The following is a 20506-nucleotide window of genomic DNA, read 5'->3' as shown; positions in this document are numbered from 1 at the left end:
AGAACGACCACGAGGCTAACGGCTCGCCGTCCGGCAAGAAGTCGCGGGGCGGGCGGTACGTCCGCATCGAGTTCGCGCGCCGCCTCTCGGAAGAAAATCGGCCGGTGTCATGGCCAGACGCAAACCTGCCTGGAAGAGGCTGGTACCTCAACTGCAGGCACGTGTCGGTCCCCCGTGCCACGCGAGGGCCGAGAGCGCCGTGACGAGGTGCACCGCCGCCAAGCGATCTTGCCGACAGATCTCCGAGAAGGTCTGGCGTACTCGTTGAACTCCTACAATTGGATCTCTTCGGGGCGTGGGAGTTCGACGCGCGCCGCCGAGCTGGATACATCGGCGACCTCGACTACTTCGACCGCGAGATCGCTGCGGAAGAAGAGGAGAACGACGATGAGGAAGAGGACACGGGCGAGGACGAGAAGGCGGAGCGCGCTGATACGTCTCCGACGTATCGATAATTTCTTATGTTCTATGCCATATTATTGATGATACCTACATGTTTTATGCACACTTTATGTCATATTCGTGCATTTTCTGGAACTAACCTATTAACAAGATGCCGAAGTGCCCGTTCCTGTTTTCTGCTGTTTTTGGTTTCAGAAATCCTAGTAACGAAATATTCTCGGAATTGGACGAAACGAAGACCCAGGGGCCTATTTCGCCACGAACCTTCCAGAAGACCGAAGAGCATACGAAGTGGGGCCACGAGGTGGCCAAACCACATGGCGACGCGGCCAAGGGGGCCCGCGCCGCCCGTGGTGTGGGCCCCTCGTCGGCCCCCGACTCGCCCTTCCGCCTACTTAAAGCCTCCGTCGCGAAACCCCTGATGCGAAAAACCACGATACGGAAAACCTTACTGAGACGCCGCCGCCGCCGATCCCATCTCGGGGGATTCTGGAGATCTCCTCCGGCACCCTGCCGGAGAGGGGATTCATCTCCCGGAGGACTCTACACCGCCATGGTCGCCTCTGGAGTGATGAGTGAGTAGTTCACCCCTGGACTATGGGTCCATAGCAGTAGCTAGATGGTTGTCTTCTCCTCATTGTGCTTCATTGTTGGATCTTGTGAGCTGCCTAACATGATCAAGATCATCTATCTGTAATACTCTATGTTGTGTTTGTCGGGATCCGATGGATAGAGAATACCATGTTATGTTAATTATCAAGTTATTACATATGTGTTGTTTATGATCTTGCATGCTCTCCGTTACTAGTAGATGCTCTGGCCAAGTTTTTGCTTTTAACTCCAAGAGGGAATATTTATGCTCGATAGTGGGTTCATGCCTGCATTGACACCTGGACGATGGACGTAAAGTTCTAAGGTTGTGTTGTGCTCGTTGCCACTAGGGATAAAACATTGGCGCTATGTCCGAGGATGTAGTTGTTGATTACATTACGCACCATACTTAATGCAATTGTCTGTTGCTTTGCAACTTAATACTCGGAAGGGGTTCGGACGATAACCTGAAGGTGGACTTTTAGGCATAGATGCAGCTTGGATGGCGGTCTATGTACTTTGTCGTAATGCCCAATTAAATCTCACTGTACTTATCATGCCATGTATGTGCATTGTTATGCCCTCTCTATTTGTCAATTGCCCGACTGTAATTTGTTCACCCAACATGCTTTTATCTTATGGGAGAGACACCTCTAGTGAACTGTGGACCCCGGTCCATTCTTTAATACTCGAAATACAAATCTGCTGCAATACTTGTTTTTACTTGTTTTATCTCGCAAACAATCATCTTCCACACAATACGGTTAATCCTTTGTTACAGCAAGCCGGTGAGATTGACAACCTCACCGTTTCGTTGGGGCAAAGTACTTTGGTTGTGTTGTGCGGGTTCCACGTTGGCGCCGGAATCTCCGGTGTTGCGCCGCACTACATCCCGCTGCCATCAACCTTCAACGTGCTTCTTGGCTCCTCCTGGTTCGATAAACCTTGGTTTCTTTCCGAGGAAAACTTGCTGCTGTGCGCATCATACCTTCCTCTTGGGGTTGCCCAACGAACGTGTGAAATACACGCCATCAAGCTCTTTTCTGGCGCCGTTGCCGGGGAGATCAAGACACGCTGCAAGGGGAGTCTCCACTTCTCAATCTCTTTACTTTGTTTTTGTCTTGCTTTATTTTATTTACTACTTTGTTTGCTGCATTATATCAAAAACACAAAAAAATTAGTTGCTAGCTTTACTTTATTTACTGTCTTGTTTGCTATATCAAAAACACACAAAAAAATTAGTTTACTTGCATTTAGTTTACTTTTGTTATCATGTCTAGCTCTGTACCTGCTACTTCTTCACCTGAGGAATTAGTCTTTACTTTTAAACAAGGGGATGAGGAAAGTTTTAAGGATGCTTGGTCTAGAATTTTTACTTCTTATCGTAAAACTGAACCTCAAATGACTCTAAGTTTGCTCCTTAGTAATTTTTATTTTGGTCTTATGATTCGCTATAGATATACCTTGGATGCTCTAGTGGGAGGAGATTTCCTCCATTGTAATGGGGATCAAGCTTTTAATGCCATAAAGAAGTTGGTTGCATCACATGATTCATCTAATAATTTTGATTCAGCCCTTATTAGCATTCATAATAGATTAAATACTCTTGAGACAAGTGCATCTCGCTTAAATGAAAATTATGGATACATTCGTAACCGTCTTGATCAAGTTTTAGTGAACTCTGAACCTTCATTGTGGAAACCTACTATTAAAATTGTCATAGGTAATCAAACTCTTCGTGCTAATTGTGATATTATGACTGAATTTTTCCTAATGCCTAAGGGGATTCATAAATCTTTGAAACTTTGGGAATTCACTGAAGTGGGAGAAGGAATAACTCTTATTGATAACTCTGTTATAATTCCTAAAGGGATAGCTGCGGGTGTGCATACAACCATTCTTGGGATAACAATATCCGTTGATTACCTTGTCATTGAATGCGCAGGAACAGGACAAATCACACTCGGAAGATCCCTGCTGAAATTATTGGGAGCAGTCATAGACGTGAGAGAAGGCACCATAAAATTCACCTCTACACCCGGGGGTAGTCATATATTCCCTAAGCCAAAGAGTAAGGATAAGAAAGGTAAGGGTAAAGCCCAAGGTAATGTCAATGCTTCATCTCTCGATAACACTTGAGTTACACTTTTTGCGCCTAGCTGAAAGGCGTTAAAGAAAAGCGCTTATGGGAGACAACCCATGTTTTTACTACAGTATTTTTGTTTTATATTTGTGTCTTGGAAGTTGTTTACTACTGTAGCAACCTCTCCTTATCTTAGTTTTATGTTTTGTTGTGCCAAGTAAAGTCTTTGATAGTAAAGTAAGTACTAGATTTGGATTACTGCGCAGTTCCAGATTTCTTTGCTGTCACGAATCTGGGTCTACCTCCCTGTAGGTAGCTCAGAAAATTAAGCCAATTTACGTGCATGATCCTCAGATATGTACTCAACTTTCATTCAATTTGAGCATTTTCATTTGAGCAAGTCTGGTGGCCTAATAAAATCCATCTTTACGGACTGTTCTGTTTTGACAGATTCTGCCTTTTATTTCGCATTGCCTCTTTTGCTATGTTCGATGAATTTCTTTGATCCATTAATGTCCAGTAGCTTTATGCAATGTCCAGAAGTGTTAAGAATGATTGTGTCACCTCTGAACATGTGAATTTTTATTATGCACTAACCCTCTAATGAGTTGTTTCGAGTTTGGTGTGGAGGAAGTTTTCAAGGATCAAGAGAGGAGTATGATGCAATATGATCAAGGAGAGTGAAAGCTCTAAGCTTGGGGATGCCCCGGTGGTTCACCCCTGCATATTCTAAGAAGACTCAAGCGTCTAAGCTTGGGGATGCCCAAGGCATCCCCTTCTTCATCGACAACATTATCAGGTTCCTCCCCTGAAACTATATTTTTATTCCGTCACATCTTATGTACTTTGCTTGGAGCATCAGTTTGTTTTTTTTTTGTTTTGTTTGAATAAAATGGATCCTAGCATTCACTTTATGGGAGAGAGACACGCTCCGCTGTAGCATATGGACAAATATGTCCTTAGGCTCTATTCATAGTATTCATGGCGAAGTTTCTTCTTCGTTAAATTGTTATATGGTTGGAATTGGAAAATGCTACATGTAGTAACTCTAAAATGTCTTGGATAATTTGATACTTGGCAATTGTTGTGCTCATGTTTAAGCTCTTGCATCATATACTTTGCACCCATTAATGAAGAAACACTTAGAGCTTGCTAATTTGGTTTGCATATTTGGTTTCTCTAGAGTCTAGATAACATCTAGTATTGAGTTTTGAACAACAAGGAAGACGGTATGGAGTCTTATAATGTTTACAATATGTCTTTTATGTGAGTTTTGCTGTACCGTTCATCCTTGTGTTTGTTTCAAATAACCTTGCTAGCCTAAACCTTGTATCGAGAGGGAATACTTCTCATGCATCCAAAATACTTGAGCCAACCACTATGCCATTTGTGTCCACCATACCTACCTACTACATGGTATTTATCCGCCATTCCAAAGTAAATTGCTTGAGTGCTACCTTTAAAATTCCATCATTCACCTTTGCAATATATAGCTCATGGGACAAATAGCTTAAAAAACTATTGTGGTATTGAATATGTACTTATGCACTTTATCTCTTATTAAGTTGCTTGTTGTGCGATAACCATGCTTCGGGGACGCCATCAACTATTCTTTGTTGAATATCATGTGAGTTGCTATGCATGTCCGTCTTGTCTGAAGTAAGAGAGATCTACCACCTTAATGGTTGGAGCATGCATATTGTTAGAGAAGAGCATTGGGCCGCTAACTGAAGCCATGATTCATGGTGGAAGTTTCAGTTTTGGACACATATCCTCAATCTCATATGAGAATAATAATTGTTGCCACATGCTTATGCATTAAAGAGGAGTCCATTATCTGTTGTCCATGTTGTCCCGGTATGGATGTCTTAGTTGAGAATAATCAAAAGCGAGAAATCCAAAATGCGAGCTTTCTCCTTAGACCTTTGTACAGGCGGCATGGAGGTTCCCCATTGTGACACTTGGTTAAAACATGTGCATTGCAAAGATCCGGTAGTCCAAGCTAATTAGGACAAGGTGCGGGCACTATTAGTATACTATGCATGAGACTTGCAACTTGTAAGATATAATGTACATAACTCATATGCTTTATTACTACCGTTGACAAAAATTGTTTCATGTTTTCAAAATAAAAGCTCTAGCACAAATATAGCAATCGATGCTTTTCTCTTTGAAGGACCATTCTTTTACTTTTATGTTGAGTCAGTTCACCTATCTCTCTCCACCTCAAGAAGCTAACACTTGTGTGAACTGTGCATTGATTCCTACATACTTGCATATTGTACTTGTTATATTACTCTATGTTGACAATTATCCATGAGATATACATGTTACAAGTTGAAAGCAACCGCTGAAACTTAATCTTCCTTCGTGTTGCTTCAATACCTTTACTTTGATTTATTGCTTTATGAGTTAACTCTTATGCAAGACTTATTGATGCTTGTCTTGAAGTACTATTCATGAAAAGTCTTTGCTTTATGATTCACTTGTTTACTCATGTCATTACCATTGTTTTTTATCGCTGCATCCACTACATATGTTTACAAATAGTATGATCAAGGTTATGATGGCATGTCACTTCAGAAATTATCTTTGTTATCGTTTTACCCGCTCAGGACGAGCGTAACTAAGCTTGGGGATGCTTGATACGTCTCCGACGTATCGATAATTTCTTATGTTCTATGCCATATTATTGATGATACCTACATGTTTTATGCACACTTTATGTCATATTCGTGCATTTTCTGGAACTAACCTATTAACAAGATGCCGAAGTGCCGCTCTCGTTTTCTCGCTGTTTTTGGTTTCGTAAATCCTAGTAACGAAATATTCTCGGAATTGGACGAAACGAAGACCCAGGGGCCTGTTTCGCCACGAACCTTCCAGAAGACCGAAGAGCATACGAAGTGGGGCCACGAGGTGGCCAAACCACGTGGCGGCGCGGCCAAGGGGGGGCCCGCGCCGCCCTGTGGTGTGGGCCCCTCGTCAGCCCCCCGACTCTGCCCTTCCGCCTACTTAAAGCCTCCGTCGCGAAACCCCGGATGCGAAAAACCACGATACGGAAAACCTTATCGAGACGCCGCCGCCGCCGATCCCATCTCGGGGGATTCTCGGAGATCTCCTCCGGCACCCTCGCCGGAGAGGGGATTCATCTCCCGGAGGACTCTACACCGCCATGGTCGCCTCCGGAGTGATGAGTGAGTAGTTCACCCCTGGACTATGGGTCCATAGCAGTAGCTAGATGGTTGTCTTCTCCTCATTGTGCTTCATTGTTGGATCTTGTGAGCTGCCTAACATGATCAAGATCATCTATCCGTAATACTCTATGTTGTGTTTGTCGGGATCCGATGGATAGAGAATACCATGTTATGTTAATTATCAAGTTATTACATATGTGTTGTTTATGATCTTGCATGCTCTCCGTTACTAGTAGAGGCTCTGGCCAAGTTTTTGCTTTTAACTCCAAGAGGGAGTATTTATGCTCGATAGTGGGTTCATGCCTGCATTGACACCTGGGACAGTGACAGAAAGTTCTAAGGTTGTGCTGTGCTGTTGCCACTAGGGATAAAACATTGGCGCTATGTCCGAGGATGTAGTTGTTGATTACATTACGCACCATACTTAATGCAATTGTCTGTTGCTTTGCAACTTAATACTGGAAGGGGTTCTGGACGATAACCTGAAGGTGGACTTTTTAGGCATAGATGCAGTTGGGTGGCGGTCTATGTACTTTGTCGTAATACCCAATTAAATCTCACTATACTTATCATGCCATGTATGTGCATTGTTATGCCCTCTCTATTTGTCAATTGCCCGACTGTAATTTGTTCACCCAACATGCTTTTATCTTATGGGAGAGACACCTCTAGTGAACCGTGGACCCCGGTCCATTCTTTAATACTCGAAATACAAATCTGCTGCAATACTTGTTTTTACTCGTTTTCTCTGCAAACAATCATCTTCCACACAATACGGTTAATCCTTTGTTACAGCAAGCCGGTGAGATTGACAACCTCACCGTTTCGTTGGGGCAAAGTACTTTGGTTGTGTTGTGCAGGTTCCACGTTGGCGTCGGAATCTCCGGTGTTGCGCCGCACTACATCCCGCCGCCATCAACCTTCAACGTGCTTCTTGGCTCCTCCTGGTTCGATAAACCTTGGTTTCTTTCTGAGGGAAAACTTGCTGCTGTGCGCATCATACCTTCCTCTTGGGGTTGCCCAACGAACGTGTGAAATACACGCCATCACGCGCAGACAACGACCACGACGATGGCGGACCGACGTGGGATCCGGAGGCCTAGTCGCCGGACATTAGCGAGGACGAGGTCATTGCCATGGCACCGGTCAATAGCGAGCTCAACGAGCTCGCTATGTGGGACGGGCTCGCAATCCAGCTTCGCGAGTCGGCGCTCTCGTAGGCAAGGCCAGCGACTCCTCCGGCCACGCCGACACGTTCCAACGATCGCGCGACGGCTGCTGCTCCTTCAACGGCCTAGGATCCGTGGTCACCTTCACCACAGCCTCCCGCGCCGCCGACAGCCTGGCCGTAGTTGCCGCAGCCTGTCATTCCTCCTTCACCACCGGCGTACCAGCTTCCATGGCCGACGCCGGAGTTCATCGACCTCATCACCGACGATGAGCAATAACCAATAGCTAGGTTTTAGCAGGCCTTTTTTGGCTTTTTTAAGTCTTTTATTTTTTTATTAATATAAATTATGACTTTATCAAAGGGAAAAAAATGCATCGTGCCGCTGGAGGCACTCCTGATGCAAATAAACCTGCGATCAATTTCGACTATTTAGACCAACGCAAACGAACGTGACTGTTTTAGCGTCCAGAATGCGTCGCCCTTATGTAGCAGTGGAAACAAGAACTTGTATATCTAAAAAAAAGTAGAAAGAAGAACCAAACCAGCAAACCTAGTGCTTGTCAGTTGGTGATTTTAACCAAAAAAAAAGGCAGTTGCTCGATAAAATAACCTGGCGTAGTGGCGTTGGAACAACACAAAACCGAGTGCCGTACTGGTTTGATCTTTCGTGTTATACTTACATGATTAGATCATCTCCAGTCGCGTCGGATTGAGCGTTTGAGGACGTGTTTCGTTCGTGCCGTATTTGGGGGACGTCGCTTCCCAGTCGCGTCCCCCAAACAAAATTTCGGAAATTTTAAACTTAGCGAGATTCGATTAGATTCGTCCAAACTTACATAGATTCGAATGAAATTTGACTAAATTTAAACCAAATCTAATTTAGAAGTACTTGCGGCGGCCGGAGGCGTCGTAGTACTGCTGGAAGTTGTACATGTCGTCGGTGACGACCTCCTGCTTGACGCGCTCGTCGACGGGCTCGTCGACGGGCTCGTCCTTCACCAAGCCGCTTGGTCATGCCTCGCCGTCGTCGGTGAGGTCCACGAGTGGCTTGCCGAAGTCGCGGATGGACATGGCGATCGCCATGTCGAGGTCGCCCCTCCAGGCGTCCTTGTCGTTCATGGACGCCAAGCATGCCGCCCGCAGCCCTGGGCAGTCCTCGGGGTCGCCGCCGCCGGCGATGAGCCGCCGCTGCCGCTCGTACTCCGCCGCCGCGCCGCTCGCGCCGCTTCCTCCGGCTCCTCCTTCACCTCCGGCTTCGGGATGAGGAGGGCACCGCCGCGCCTCTCTTGCTGCCGCCGGCTGCCGCTGCCGCCACGCCTCGTGTTGACGGGCATCGCCGGCTCCTCCTTCACCTCGCGTTTGGGGACGCTGTAGGGCACCGAGCGGTACGACGAGGACGGCGTCGATCGGGCCGGTCCTGAGGAAGAAGAGTTCGAGGAGGACGAGTACGTCGTCCTCCTCGGCTGCCATTGCGGTGGTCCTCCTCGAGGAGACGGTGGCGGTGACGATGGCATCTCCAACCTTGGAGCGCCGTTGCGGATGACGTTCTCGAGGGTGCGCCCCGGAACGCCCCAGAACAGGGCGCGACCGTCCTTGTTCCAGCTGTTGGGCCCGCCGACGAGCCCGTGGGTGTTGTACATCTCGACGTCGTACTTCGCCTTGAAGTACGTCTTCCACCAGTCGTCGTTGTTATTGGCCGCCCACGTCGGATCCAACCGCTCCTCGGCGGTGAGTTTAGCCCGCCGGGCCTTGATGTCGTCCTTCCATTGCTCCGTGCCCGGCTTCGGCGGCGGCGGGACGTCAATGCCGTTCACGGCCATCTTCCAGCCGCCACCGCTTGGCAGCCGCATGTCCGGCGGGACTGGATATTGGGCGTGGTACAACGCCCACGCCTCCGGCACGGTTAGGCTGCCGCGGCCGAAGCCGTTCGCCGCGGCGATCTTGCGGGAGGACGAGCTCGACATTTTTGGAACGGCGAGGAGAAGATCTATGAGGGGGGAGGCGGCGGCGACGAGAAGGTTTGGGAGCGGTGAGAAATTGGGACGAAGGCGTCTTAAAACAGCGGCGGCAGCGGGTGGTTGCGCGTAATAACGCCGGCGCGGACGGCCACGCGGCCATGCACGACGAGACGCGTCTCTACGTCACCTGGGAAAACAGGGACGCCATTAACGTCGCTTGACCAATGGTAATCGACGGAGTTTTAGCCTTCCGAGCCGCTGACACGTCGGGCCCGTGTCGCTTCGCCGCGCTTTTCGTTGTGTCCGGCATGCCCGGAGCGTCCCCCTGTGGGACGGGGACGAGCTCGGGGCGCCGGACACCGTATCGGGGCGCGCCGGACAAAATTGGGCTTTGGGGGACGCGACTGGAGATACTCTTATACCCAAGTACGGTACTCAGTAATGTTTGCAACACAGCGAGTGTAGAAATAAGGTAAAATAGCATAAGAACAAATACTAATAATGCTCCTATTTACGGTGAAGTTGTCACTTGTCAAATGGCGCGTTAATCTTTAAACGAGACACAACTGCAGGTTCGGGCTCTGTTTCTGAAGCATACTACTTCTTACTCCCCGCTCAATGGCCTGTGAGCCAAAACAGAGAACACATCGAAGGAAACTGGAACCAAAATAGCTAGCGGCACATCCTAGCTACGAGCCTGTGTGTCCAAGGATTGTATAACAACCATCCAAGGCAGCAATGCATCTCCTGGCAGCAATGAATTTGATCGTGTGCAGCAGCAGAAAAGAATAATCAACAGTGGACAAAAGCAAACAGCTAAAAAGGTGAAATGATCTAGTATTTCCCCACCCATGGCTAGGTTTAGCCAGCACTACTCCAATACTAAATCAGGTAAGCAACTTGAGATTAGAAGGTAGACATGTTATAAGATAGATTATCATGAGAAATTTCACTGCCACAGTTTACTCAAAACCTGAAACGAAATGTTTTTGGTGTGTCTCTTCAGATTATAATAGGACAATCCAGTGCCCAAGATGTAGAAAACGAATACTGGCTGTTTAGTTTATAGTGTCAGTTGGCTCTACAGTTATGGTAGCTATCTTACGGTATTTGGGACTAACTTAGCACTAAAAAAGGTCTTCTACTTCAGGTGCAAGCCCAACAATGTCAACATCTGATACTCCAAAAGAATTCTGTCTACAAAAATAAATAAATCAAGATTGAACTATCAAAACAGCATATCCATGATAGCATGTCTTATCATGAGAAAATACCTTGCATTCACATCACTTCATCATTGAGAGGGGAAAACAAGGCTTCCAAGCAATATTGTTGAGAATAATGGAATTGAAGCATCAGCAAATGGAGACCCACGTACATAATGCCAGTACTATAGTTCTCCAAATGTCAAAAAGAAATAGGGAAGATTAAATAGCAAGTTGCAAAACAAATCAATTATTGACATACAGAGAAATAAGCAGAAATCAGACTCTAGATATCAAAGACAACGATGGTACAACAAAGCGATCATAGTATCCATGGTTAATCACTAGGCTGATGAAACTGAATGACATACTTATATATACAAGGACACAAACATAAGACCCGTTACTAAATAAAGTGCAATAGCCAATAGCTAGCTCCGTAGAGTCAGGTACATTAGTGCACTCATGCACCATGAGCAACAGTTACAAGTTCATATAGGTTTCCTCGGACCATCTACCAATGACTCCGTGAACAAGGGAACATATGGAATGAAGGGATTCTTCTTTGTATCACAATAATATTCATGACCATCCTGTCCAAGTTGACGTAGAGCGCATCGCTTCTTGCAATCCATCTCATATGAGATAAGTGTGTTATTGTACCCACAAACTATGAAAATCATATTGCGCTCCGGGTGGAATGAGATAACATTGTAATCAGGGTACCCTGGATAAATGTCTCTGAACAGTTGCAAGTGGCTAACAGTGTGCTTCAAGGTCCATTTTCCACTACTGTAATCCTCAAGAACCCAGACTAATAAGTTGGAACTATCAGATTCAGAACTTTCTTGGGAAATGATATCATAAGATTCAGAATCAGTACTGCATGTAAAATGTAGCTGTCCCTGTGATAGAAAGACATCGTTGACAGGACACTCATAGCAGTATGGTGGCGAAGGAGTCCCAATGAACCGCAAAAGTTTACCTTTGACATCAAAGGTGACTACCATATCATCGTATGCAGCCAAATGCATGATCCCATTTAAAAAAGCACCTTTTGAATGAGCGGGTATCGCAAAGTCATTATACTTCTTAACCATTTTATGTGTCCAAACTCCAGCTTTGGACGAGTAAGTCGCCACCGCTTCAATACGTCCACCGTAATTGCTTAGCTCAGACTCATCAATACCCCATACCTCCTCACGAATGAACTCGAACACATGGAAATGTGCGGAGACAGCGGAGTCGAACCCGAGGCGAGTGACGTCCACCTTGCTGGACCATTCTGTGGCAGGCACAACCACCCATTTCATGGTGGCCGGATTGCACACCACATAATCTACTGTCTCGGGATATGTGTCCTTCCAACAGCGGCAGAGGAGGAGCCCGTTGCAGCAGTCCATGATGTCAAGCCTCTCGCATTTTGGCAGGAATGATAGTGAGGGATCAATAAGACGGTAACCTTTCCCTGTGACGTTGATGAAATAGCGAGCCTTCTCTGGAAAGCGGTCCTCGTTGCAGTCTTCATAAAAGAAGCCGGCGATGGACTGGGGCATCTTCTTGCGGTGGTCGGGGTGGGAGAAGAGGTCGCGCCAGCGCGTGGAGACGCACTTGCAGCAGCGGGAGGACTTGTAGGGCACGCGCGAGATTATGTCGGCGAGGATGTCGTCCGTGAGCTTGTCCACTGGGCTCCCCTTCACGCCCTTCTTCTTCTTCTTGGAGCCCGGCGCCATCGCCGTCCGTGGAGACGATAACGTCGAGGAGCGGCCAATCTGCGCACATCAGGGGACAGAGAGGTTAGAGATCCATCCCGGAGGTGAGGGGAGCGTGATGGAAGAGAGGATCTACCAGGAGCGTGGTGGGCGAACGGCGAAGCCGGGAGCGGCGGCTGCCAGCAAGCGAGCCAGGGTTTGGCGTGTGCGGAGGCAGCTGCGAGATGCGGCGGAAGTGAAGAGGACTGGGCCGGTCGTGCTAGTATTATCTTTTTTCTTTTTGTCGGAATGGGCCGTGTGAGTTAAAACCCATGTTGTTAAAAAAAGAGTTAAAACCCACAACTGACGTCCTCTCTCAGTCTTTGCTTGTGCTGAAAAGCAAATATAGAAGTTGCCCTAAAAAAAGCAAATATAGAAGTAACATTGCTATGTAAATAAAGGAAAAGGATCCAATTTCTCTGGAGGGTGTGTCTTTCGCAACCTCCCGGTGCGGATTCGTACGATGCCCCATACCACACGATCCTCCGCTGCGGATTCGTACGATGCCCCATACCACACGATCCTCCGCTCGCCACGCGTTTCATGGGCCCCACATCACCACACACACACTATCTCTCTCTTATCTTCTTTCTCCGTAGTTTTCCCTAATTTTTCTGCGACAAGATCCCGACAAACGCCATGTCCTGCGGCTAGCGCTCCACGTCTCCGCCTCCACGCGATTTAACGCCGCCTCCACCTCCCGCCAACATGAATGACACCTTCCCTTCCACCGCCAACACTTCTCTCCTTCTCTCCACATCTCTCTCTCTCTCCCTTGGGAGGTGGTTCCATGGCGGTCGGTGTTGCTAGATCAAGGGAGGAGGCGCCACGGCGGTGCTACAAGGTCGGGCCACCGGTGCTACTACAAGAGGCCGACGATGCTTCGAGTGGCGATCGTAGCTACCGCAAGGGGAGGTAGAAGAGCTGCGAACTACGAGCTCGGGCAGTGGTGGCGAAGCTGCATATGTTGTGTGGAGGTGTTGCGAGTGGTTGTCTGTCGAGTTGCATATGTTGTGTGGTGGAGCTGCAATCCCCCGTCACCGCAGCTACAAAGGATGGAAGCTAGAGCTGCAAATCCCCACCGCCACTACTGCAAAAGCTAGCTTCTAGAGCTGCAAAGGCTGGCCACGGAGCTGCAAAGTCGGTGGTGCGGCCAGCCAGGACGGTGGTGCTGCCATAGGCGGGTGATGGTGCCTCCATCGGTTGGAGGTGGTGCTTCCAATTATCGGATTCGACGCGTTGCTAGCGAGGTCCCTCACCGGACTTTTTCTTTGTGTCTCAGTGATGCTACCACAGGTGGGCGTTGCTGCTTCCATTGGTGGGAGACGGTGCTGCAAGGAGGTGGTGTTGGTGCTGCCAACTGGGAGTCAGATGTCAGTGGTGTTGCCGGGAAGGTCGCTCACCGAACTTCTTCGGACGGCGGTGCAGTTTGCCTGGCTTCTTCAAGCAGCGGTGTGGTAGTGTGGGGGATTTTGTTCTCGTTCTGTGTGAGGAGGAGAGGTGCACACAGGTGGTAGTCAAGAGGGACGGTGTCGATTGTTAAAGCCGAAGGTTCGGGAGGAGTTATCTTCCGAAGGATTATCAACGCTCCCCTAAAACAAAACAACTCGATTTCTACAAAATGCAAGTAGACTATTTGACTTGTCCGAGCGCAACCCCACAGATCATTCTCCCATTCTCCATTCTCTCATCGGTCCATTGTCACGGTGAGAGTGATACTAGTCCAAAAATTGTGGGAATCATCTTCGTACTGGTATAATTTTGAGAGGGCACAACGAAGATTGACACTTGTAACAGCTGACGTCGTTTTACTTTAATGAAGGCCTACCATTGTGCGGATGAAACTCTGCATTGCTGAACCACGTCCCTGTGCTCCTCACCCTAAAGCCAGAGCCAGGTGAGGCAGAACAGGAACTGTGCCCAACATTGGAGGGGTAGTGTCTATCAATATACAACAACATAAGATAAGGCGGTAGTGAGCTCAAGGAGTGTATCCAACAAGACCGGGACAGCAGAAAGTATATCTGGATCTTGTATATAAGACACTCACTGATGTCTGGTGACAGGCACATTCCATTGGGTGAAAAAGCCCAGTTAGCTTCAAGCCACTGAGTTCTAGCTTCAATGCAATATAGCTTTTCCATGAGGATCTAGACTTCCTGGCTAGAGATTAAGAATAACCACCCATGATATTGGATAAAAATATCTTCCTTAGATGAAGTTATGGCCTAGCAGTCTGCATCACTGCACACACAGTACCCAACAGTAGATTAAAAAAATAAACCAACAGTGGAAAAAAAAGGCAAACAGTCGAATGGTGAAATGATCAGACATTACATTCCTATCCGGGAGTTAACTTCTACCTTGTATTATTAGTTGGTCAGAAATATTCAGATAAAAAGAGCAGTTAAGCAATACAATGTCCTTTCGAAAAAAAAGCAATACAATTTCGATATTTTCCTTAGGGACACCTGGTAGTTAATTCTACCTTGTATTATTCACTGCATAAATATCAATTTTAGTTGTTTCAGCGGTCCAGGTGACCCACCCCTCGAGCACAAAAGACCAGTCTTAAAAGGAAATTCTTGGAAATAAGGCAGGCACCATGCAAAGATCATCATATGCAGAGTAGAAAATTGCTAAGAAATAAATTGTCGCAGCTTGCTCAAACCAGATTAAAGAAATATGATTGGATAATCCAATGACAGAATTGTTGATTGGTGTCACCCAACAGACACAAGAATAAATCAACAGCAGTCAGCTGAATGGTGAAATGATCAAACATTACTTTCCTGCTTGCCTAGTCAGTAGTCAGCACTGTTCCAATAAAAGAGCAGGTACAAGTTGGAAATCTTTATAGGGACAACTTAAAATCAACTTATTACAATCATTATACCGATCCCAAAAGACAGGCCAGTCAAAATATGAAATTCATGAAAATTGAGCAGGCACCATACAAAGAACTAGTATATGTAAAACAAACAGAAAGAGAAAGCATGTGCAATCAAAAGTTTCATAATTCAGGTGGAACCAAACCCATCATTCACTACATATGTGTTGCAACAAATGAATTGTCCAATTAAATAAAAATAGCTAGCAAGAAATGACATAAATCCAATTCCAACTCCAAAAAGTGTATCCTGACCATCTGCTATGGAACTCCAGGAAAAAACACCTTACACACAAATCATTTCATTATTAACTGGAGATCAAAAATAGGATCCTGACATTCAGTATCATGACAAAGCAAAAGGAGATCCAAATAAAAAACTTGCAACATATACAAAATTGAGAAAATATGCATCAACAGAATTCAGAAGTTAAATTTTAACGAACAAAACAATCGTAATATACATGATTGAAGTACTAGGGTGTTACACGACTGCGCGGACTGCTAACAGCCATGAATATATACAAGTACACGGACGCAAGCAGAATTTCTAAGTTGACTGAACAGTTAACCAGATGAAGCCAGGTCCAGGCATGACTGCACTCAAGCACCGTTTTTAACCATCACAACTTAAGAAAGATCTACCCAACTCACTTTTGCTCCTACTCAAGACGTAACTCCAATAATATAATATCATTAGAAAGATGGACAAATGCGAAGCTACACTACGCACGTAAGAGATTTATTACCCATCTGCCAATGCCTCCGAGAACAAGGGAACATATGGAAGATAAGGAGTCTTGCCCCACTGAATTTGACAATCCCGTCCAAGTTGGCATATAAAACACAGCTTTCTGCGATCCAGGTCATACGACATTAGTGTGTTGTCGTGCCCACAAACTATGAAAATCACGTTGCGTTCCGGGTGGAATGAGATGAAACTGAAATGATCTGCGAATGACGAATACGGTGCTCGAAACAGCTCCAGGAGGCTGACATTGTGCTTCAAAGTCCATTTTTCAACATTGTAGTCCTCAAGAGCCCAGACTAATAGTTCAGAACCAGCATAAATATTTGTGAGATACAACTGTCCCTGTGATACAAAAATAGCATCGTCGCGAGCATCATCATAGTATGGTGGCACACGGATATCAATGAACCGCCATTCATTTCCTTCCACGTTAACAGCTGCTATAAACTTATAAGAGGTAGCCGAATGCAGGACCCCGTTTACAAAAACGCCTTTTGAATCCTTGGGTATTGCAAATGCAAAGCTGTCCAGGCTTTGATGCTTCCAAACTCCAACAACAGACGAGTATATCGCTAGTGTTTCAATGCGTCCGTCACAAGGGGTTAGCTCAGATTCATCTATACCCCAGGCCTTCTCATCAATGAACTCAAACACATGGAAGTGAGAGGAGACCGTTGGGTCGAATCCGAGGCGAGCGACCTTTACCTTGCTGGACCAATCGGTGGCAGACACGACGACCCATTTCTGCGTGGCCGGGTTGCACACCACGTAATCCAATGTCTTGCGATCAGCTGTCTTCCAACAGCGGCAGAGGAGAAGTCCATTACAGCAGTCCAAGATGTCAAGGCTATCGTACTGGGGCAGGAATGATAGTGATGGGTCGACCAGAGGGCCGCCTTCCCCAGAGATTTTGGTGAAATATCGAGCTGTCTTGGGGAACTGGTTGTTGTTGCAGCGATCGTGGAAGAAGCCGGCGAGGGGCTGGGGCAGCTTCTTGCGGTGGTCGGGGTGGGAGAAGAAATCGCGCCAGCGCGTAGAGACGCACTTGCAGCAGCAGGTGGACTTGTAGGGCAAGCGCGAGATGATATCCACGAGGATGTCGTCGGTGAGCTTGGACATCAGGTCGCCACTCATCAATTTCCCCTCCATGGGGTCCTGCGCCATCGCCGTCTGTTGGTGGAGACGAGGGCGCCGAATCTGCAGATCGGGGAGGATTAGAAATTCGTCGTGGGTAGAGCGTGTGGGGAGAGAACAAGTGCTTATTGCGCGAGCTGGGAAGCGAGGAATGGCGAGAGCGACGGTTTGGGTTCGTGTGCGCACCTGTGCGAATTGCGGAAGTGGGGATTTTTTTAGGCGACTCACTGCACAAGTGGGAGGTGGAAGACGAACGATGGGAGAAGGCAGGTATCTGGTCAGTATTTCGCGGGAATGGCCGTCAGACTAAAAATGCGTTACATAGCAGTGGAAATGTAGAACCAGACGTCCAGACCTACGACTCCACGGTAAGCTAACAGTGTCGGTGAAAGAAAAATAAGTGCTGTTCCCTGAACAAAAAGTAGCGTGCCAACATAGCTAGCAGCACATCCTAACTAGTACAATCCTGGATTTAAGAGCAGTCCACTCGTCGTCCCCCGTATGGATTCCGGCGTTTTAGGCCCATATGGGTCGTCCTCCGCCTTGACGATGGACGCCACCGCTAAAGTACAGAGCGACGGCATCCACTCCCGCTTGACGTGTTGGAGCTAGCGCGGCGGAGAAGGGTTGCGCCATTCGCAGATAACGACGCCGCCGCTACCATGGCGGCGCCAGCGAGGAGCCGCCTCCTCCTGCTCGTCCTTCACCGTTGCCAAGAAACGTGGTGATGGCGGTGCGCTACAGCGAGTACCTCGCCGGGGAAGACGACGGCGTCTGACGCCGCGCTGTCCACCTCCCCTGGCCTCCCGAGGGCGCCAACCTGCACTCGCTCGTGGCGGCATTTGCAGCGGGGTCGTTCCCCTCGGCGATGTAGGTAAGGACCCACACGAGGGTCCTCCTGGGCGAGCTCCACCACCGCTGCCATCCCCTGGAGTTGTTGTTCGCCGCTGGATCGCTGTTGCCGTCATAGGCGGCGATGCGATCCTCGCACTAGCGCTGGAAGAACACCGACCACCCGTGGTGGTTGTCGGGGGGCCATCGCGAGTCGTTGCGCTCCTCCGGCGACAACTCGCCCCAGTAATGGTTGTAGATGGCAACCTGGCGCGCCACCCTCATCAGCACCGGCAGGCCGCCCGCGCTGAGCGCCCATCCCGACGGACAACGCATGTCCGGCGGGACAGGGTACCCTGCCGTCCACAATGCGCGCGCCTAGGCGACGAGAAGCCAATGGCGGCCGAAGCTGTTGGCAATGTCACCTTCTTCTTCGTGGTGGTCCATGGCGAGGGCGTTGGTGCTGGAGAAGATGGAGGAGGGCGACGGTTTTGGAGAAGATGGAGGAGGGCGTTGGCTAGAATGTGCGTCGAGGAAGTGGTGTGGGGGGTTTAAATGGCATCGAGGAGGCGTTGGCGAGCATTAACGCCAACGCTGAAGACGAGTAGGCGCTAATGACGAGCAGCATTAACGCCGACACTGAAGACGAGCAGGCGCCGATGAAGGCGAGCAATCTTTGACGGGCGCGGAAGGCGAGGAGGAAGACGACTCCACCGACGAGCTAGGTCCACAGCCAGGAGACATTTTCTGCGCCTTCTTCTCGCTTCGTTTCCGCCAACACGCAGCACCCCCGCTAGCCTCCGTTTCTACTAGGTTCAGCCTGGGGCGCTGGATGGAGAGTTTGGCCGCGCCGGCTGAAAAACTAATTTGGGGACCGTGGCTAGGCACGATTTTTGGCGTCGGCACTCCACAAAGGCCTATTTAGTGGAGATGAAGTATACATCATATATCGGAGTGCAGAGTGCAGAAGTTAGTTCAAGGAATGTATTCCCACCGTCACACGGAGTAGATATATCCAAATTTTAACAAATCTCATTTATGGGACAGAGTACAACAACTATCCAAGGCAGCAATGAGCAGGCTATGCTATTCCATCAAGGCAAAGTAATGGCAACTGCGCACATTGATCGTATGGAGCAGCAGACGTGTATAGTCGACAGCCAACGAAAGCAACAGCTAACAAGTTCAAGCATTTTCTCGATGCATAGCTAGTTTAGCAATAACTACCCCAATATGAAATCAGGTAAGCGGCTTGGGATTTACCATACACAGGGTAGAAGTATTTCGAGGGAGATCACAATATATGATTAATCTACTCAAAACTTGAAGCCAAATGTTTTTGGAGCGTCACTTCAGATTATAATACTAGGATAATCAGGTGATAAAGGTGAAACAAAAGAATACTCTGGTTGATGATTAACAGATTAATATAATCCCAGCTTGTTCTACAGTTGTGATAGCTATCTTGCAGTATCCAGAACCAGGTTACACTACAAATGTCACCTACTTCAGGTGGAAACCATCATCACAACAGTGTTAACATCTGTAGAACATACAGATGTTTACTTCAGCAGACTTGACCGAGGTATGCAGCAGCAAAAAATAATAATTGACATCGAAAGAAAGCGAACAGCTAAAGAGAAGGAAATTATCAAGCATTTCATAAGGCATGCCTAGGTTTAGCCAGCACTAGTCCAATATGAATCAGTAAGCAACTTGAGATTTACAATACAAGGTAGTCGGTAGACGCTGCTAGTGTTTACCCAAAAACTGAAGCTAAATATTTTGGAAGTGCCACAACAGATTATAATAGATAATGGAGCTATCTAACTGTATTTAGAACCAACTTACACTATAAAAAAAGTCCCCTACTTCAGGGGGAAGCCCAACAATGTCAACATTTGATATTCCAATACAAACCTATCTACAAAATGAAATAAATCCAGTTTGAACTACCAAAACTGTATATATCCTTAACAGCATATTGATCACAAGAAAACACCTTGCATACACATCACTTCATCATTGAGAGGGGAAAACAAAATTTTCCAAGGCATATTGTTAGCATCACAAAGCAAATGGAGATCCACATACATGCCAGGATTATAGTTCTCCAAATGCCAACAACGGCCAAGATTAACCAACAAGTTGCAATACAAATAAATTATTCACAAACACAGAAGTAAGCAGCAACCAAAGTCATGATAGCAAAGACAATGGTAAGTACAACAAAGCAATCATAGTATCCATGGTTAATGACTAGGCTGATAAAACTGCGTGAGAATGAGATACTTATATATACAAGTACAGAAACATAAGATAAGTTACAAAATAATGTGCAATAGCAAATAGCTAGCTCCATAGAGAGGGGAAAACAAAACTTTCAAAGCAACAACTATAGCTCTCCACAAAAAAAAATGGAATTCAAGCATCACAAAGCAAATGGAGACCCACATATGTGGCAGGACTATAGTTCTCCAAATGCCCAAAGGCCAACATTAACCAACAAGTTGCAACACAAATAAATTGTTCACGAGAGAAA

General features: G+C 47.1%; 2 protein-coding genes across 2 annotated transcripts; both read right to left on the bottom strand.

Moving 5' to 3' along the window:
* Positions 1 to 11098: 11098 nt before the first annotated feature.
* LOC124662489 (F-box protein At1g30790-like) lies at positions 11099 to 12502 on the bottom strand. The gene has a single exon (XM_047200321.1). The coding sequence runs from the start codon at positions 12338 to 12340 to the stop codon at positions 11099 to 11101; it is 1242 nt and encodes a 413-aa protein (XP_047056277.1). The 5' UTR covers positions 12341 to 12502.
* Positions 12503 to 15688: 3186 nt separating this feature from the next.
* LOC124667672 lies at positions 15689 to 17357 on the bottom strand. Its single transcript, XM_047204934.1, has one exon. It carries the CDS (start codon positions 17161 to 17163, stop codon positions 15994 to 15996), a length of 1170 nt encoding a protein of 389 aa, XP_047060890.1. The 5' UTR covers positions 17164 to 17357; the 3' UTR covers positions 15689 to 15993.
* Between the last annotated feature and the right edge of the window lie 3149 nt (positions 17358 to 20506).

The sequence above is a fragment of the Lolium rigidum genome, chromosome 6 (genome assembly GCF_022539505.1).
Source record: "Lolium rigidum isolate FL_2022 chromosome 6, APGP_CSIRO_Lrig_0.1, whole genome shotgun sequence".
Lineage (NCBI taxonomy): Eukaryota > Viridiplantae > Streptophyta > Magnoliopsida > Poales > Poaceae > Lolium > Lolium rigidum.
Note: the sequence above shows the minus strand (reverse complement) of the source record. Positions and strands in the feature narration are given on the sequence as shown.

Excerpts from the sequence above, each read along its gene's own strand:
- LOC124662489 (XM_047200321.1), bottom strand. The coding sequence starts at position 12,340 with ATGGCGCCGGGCTCCAAGAAGAAGAAGAAGGGCGTGAAGGGGAGCCCA.
- LOC124667672 (XM_047204934.1), bottom strand. The coding sequence starts at position 17,163 with ATGGCGCAGGACCCCATGGAGGGGAAATTGATGAGTGGCGACCTGATG.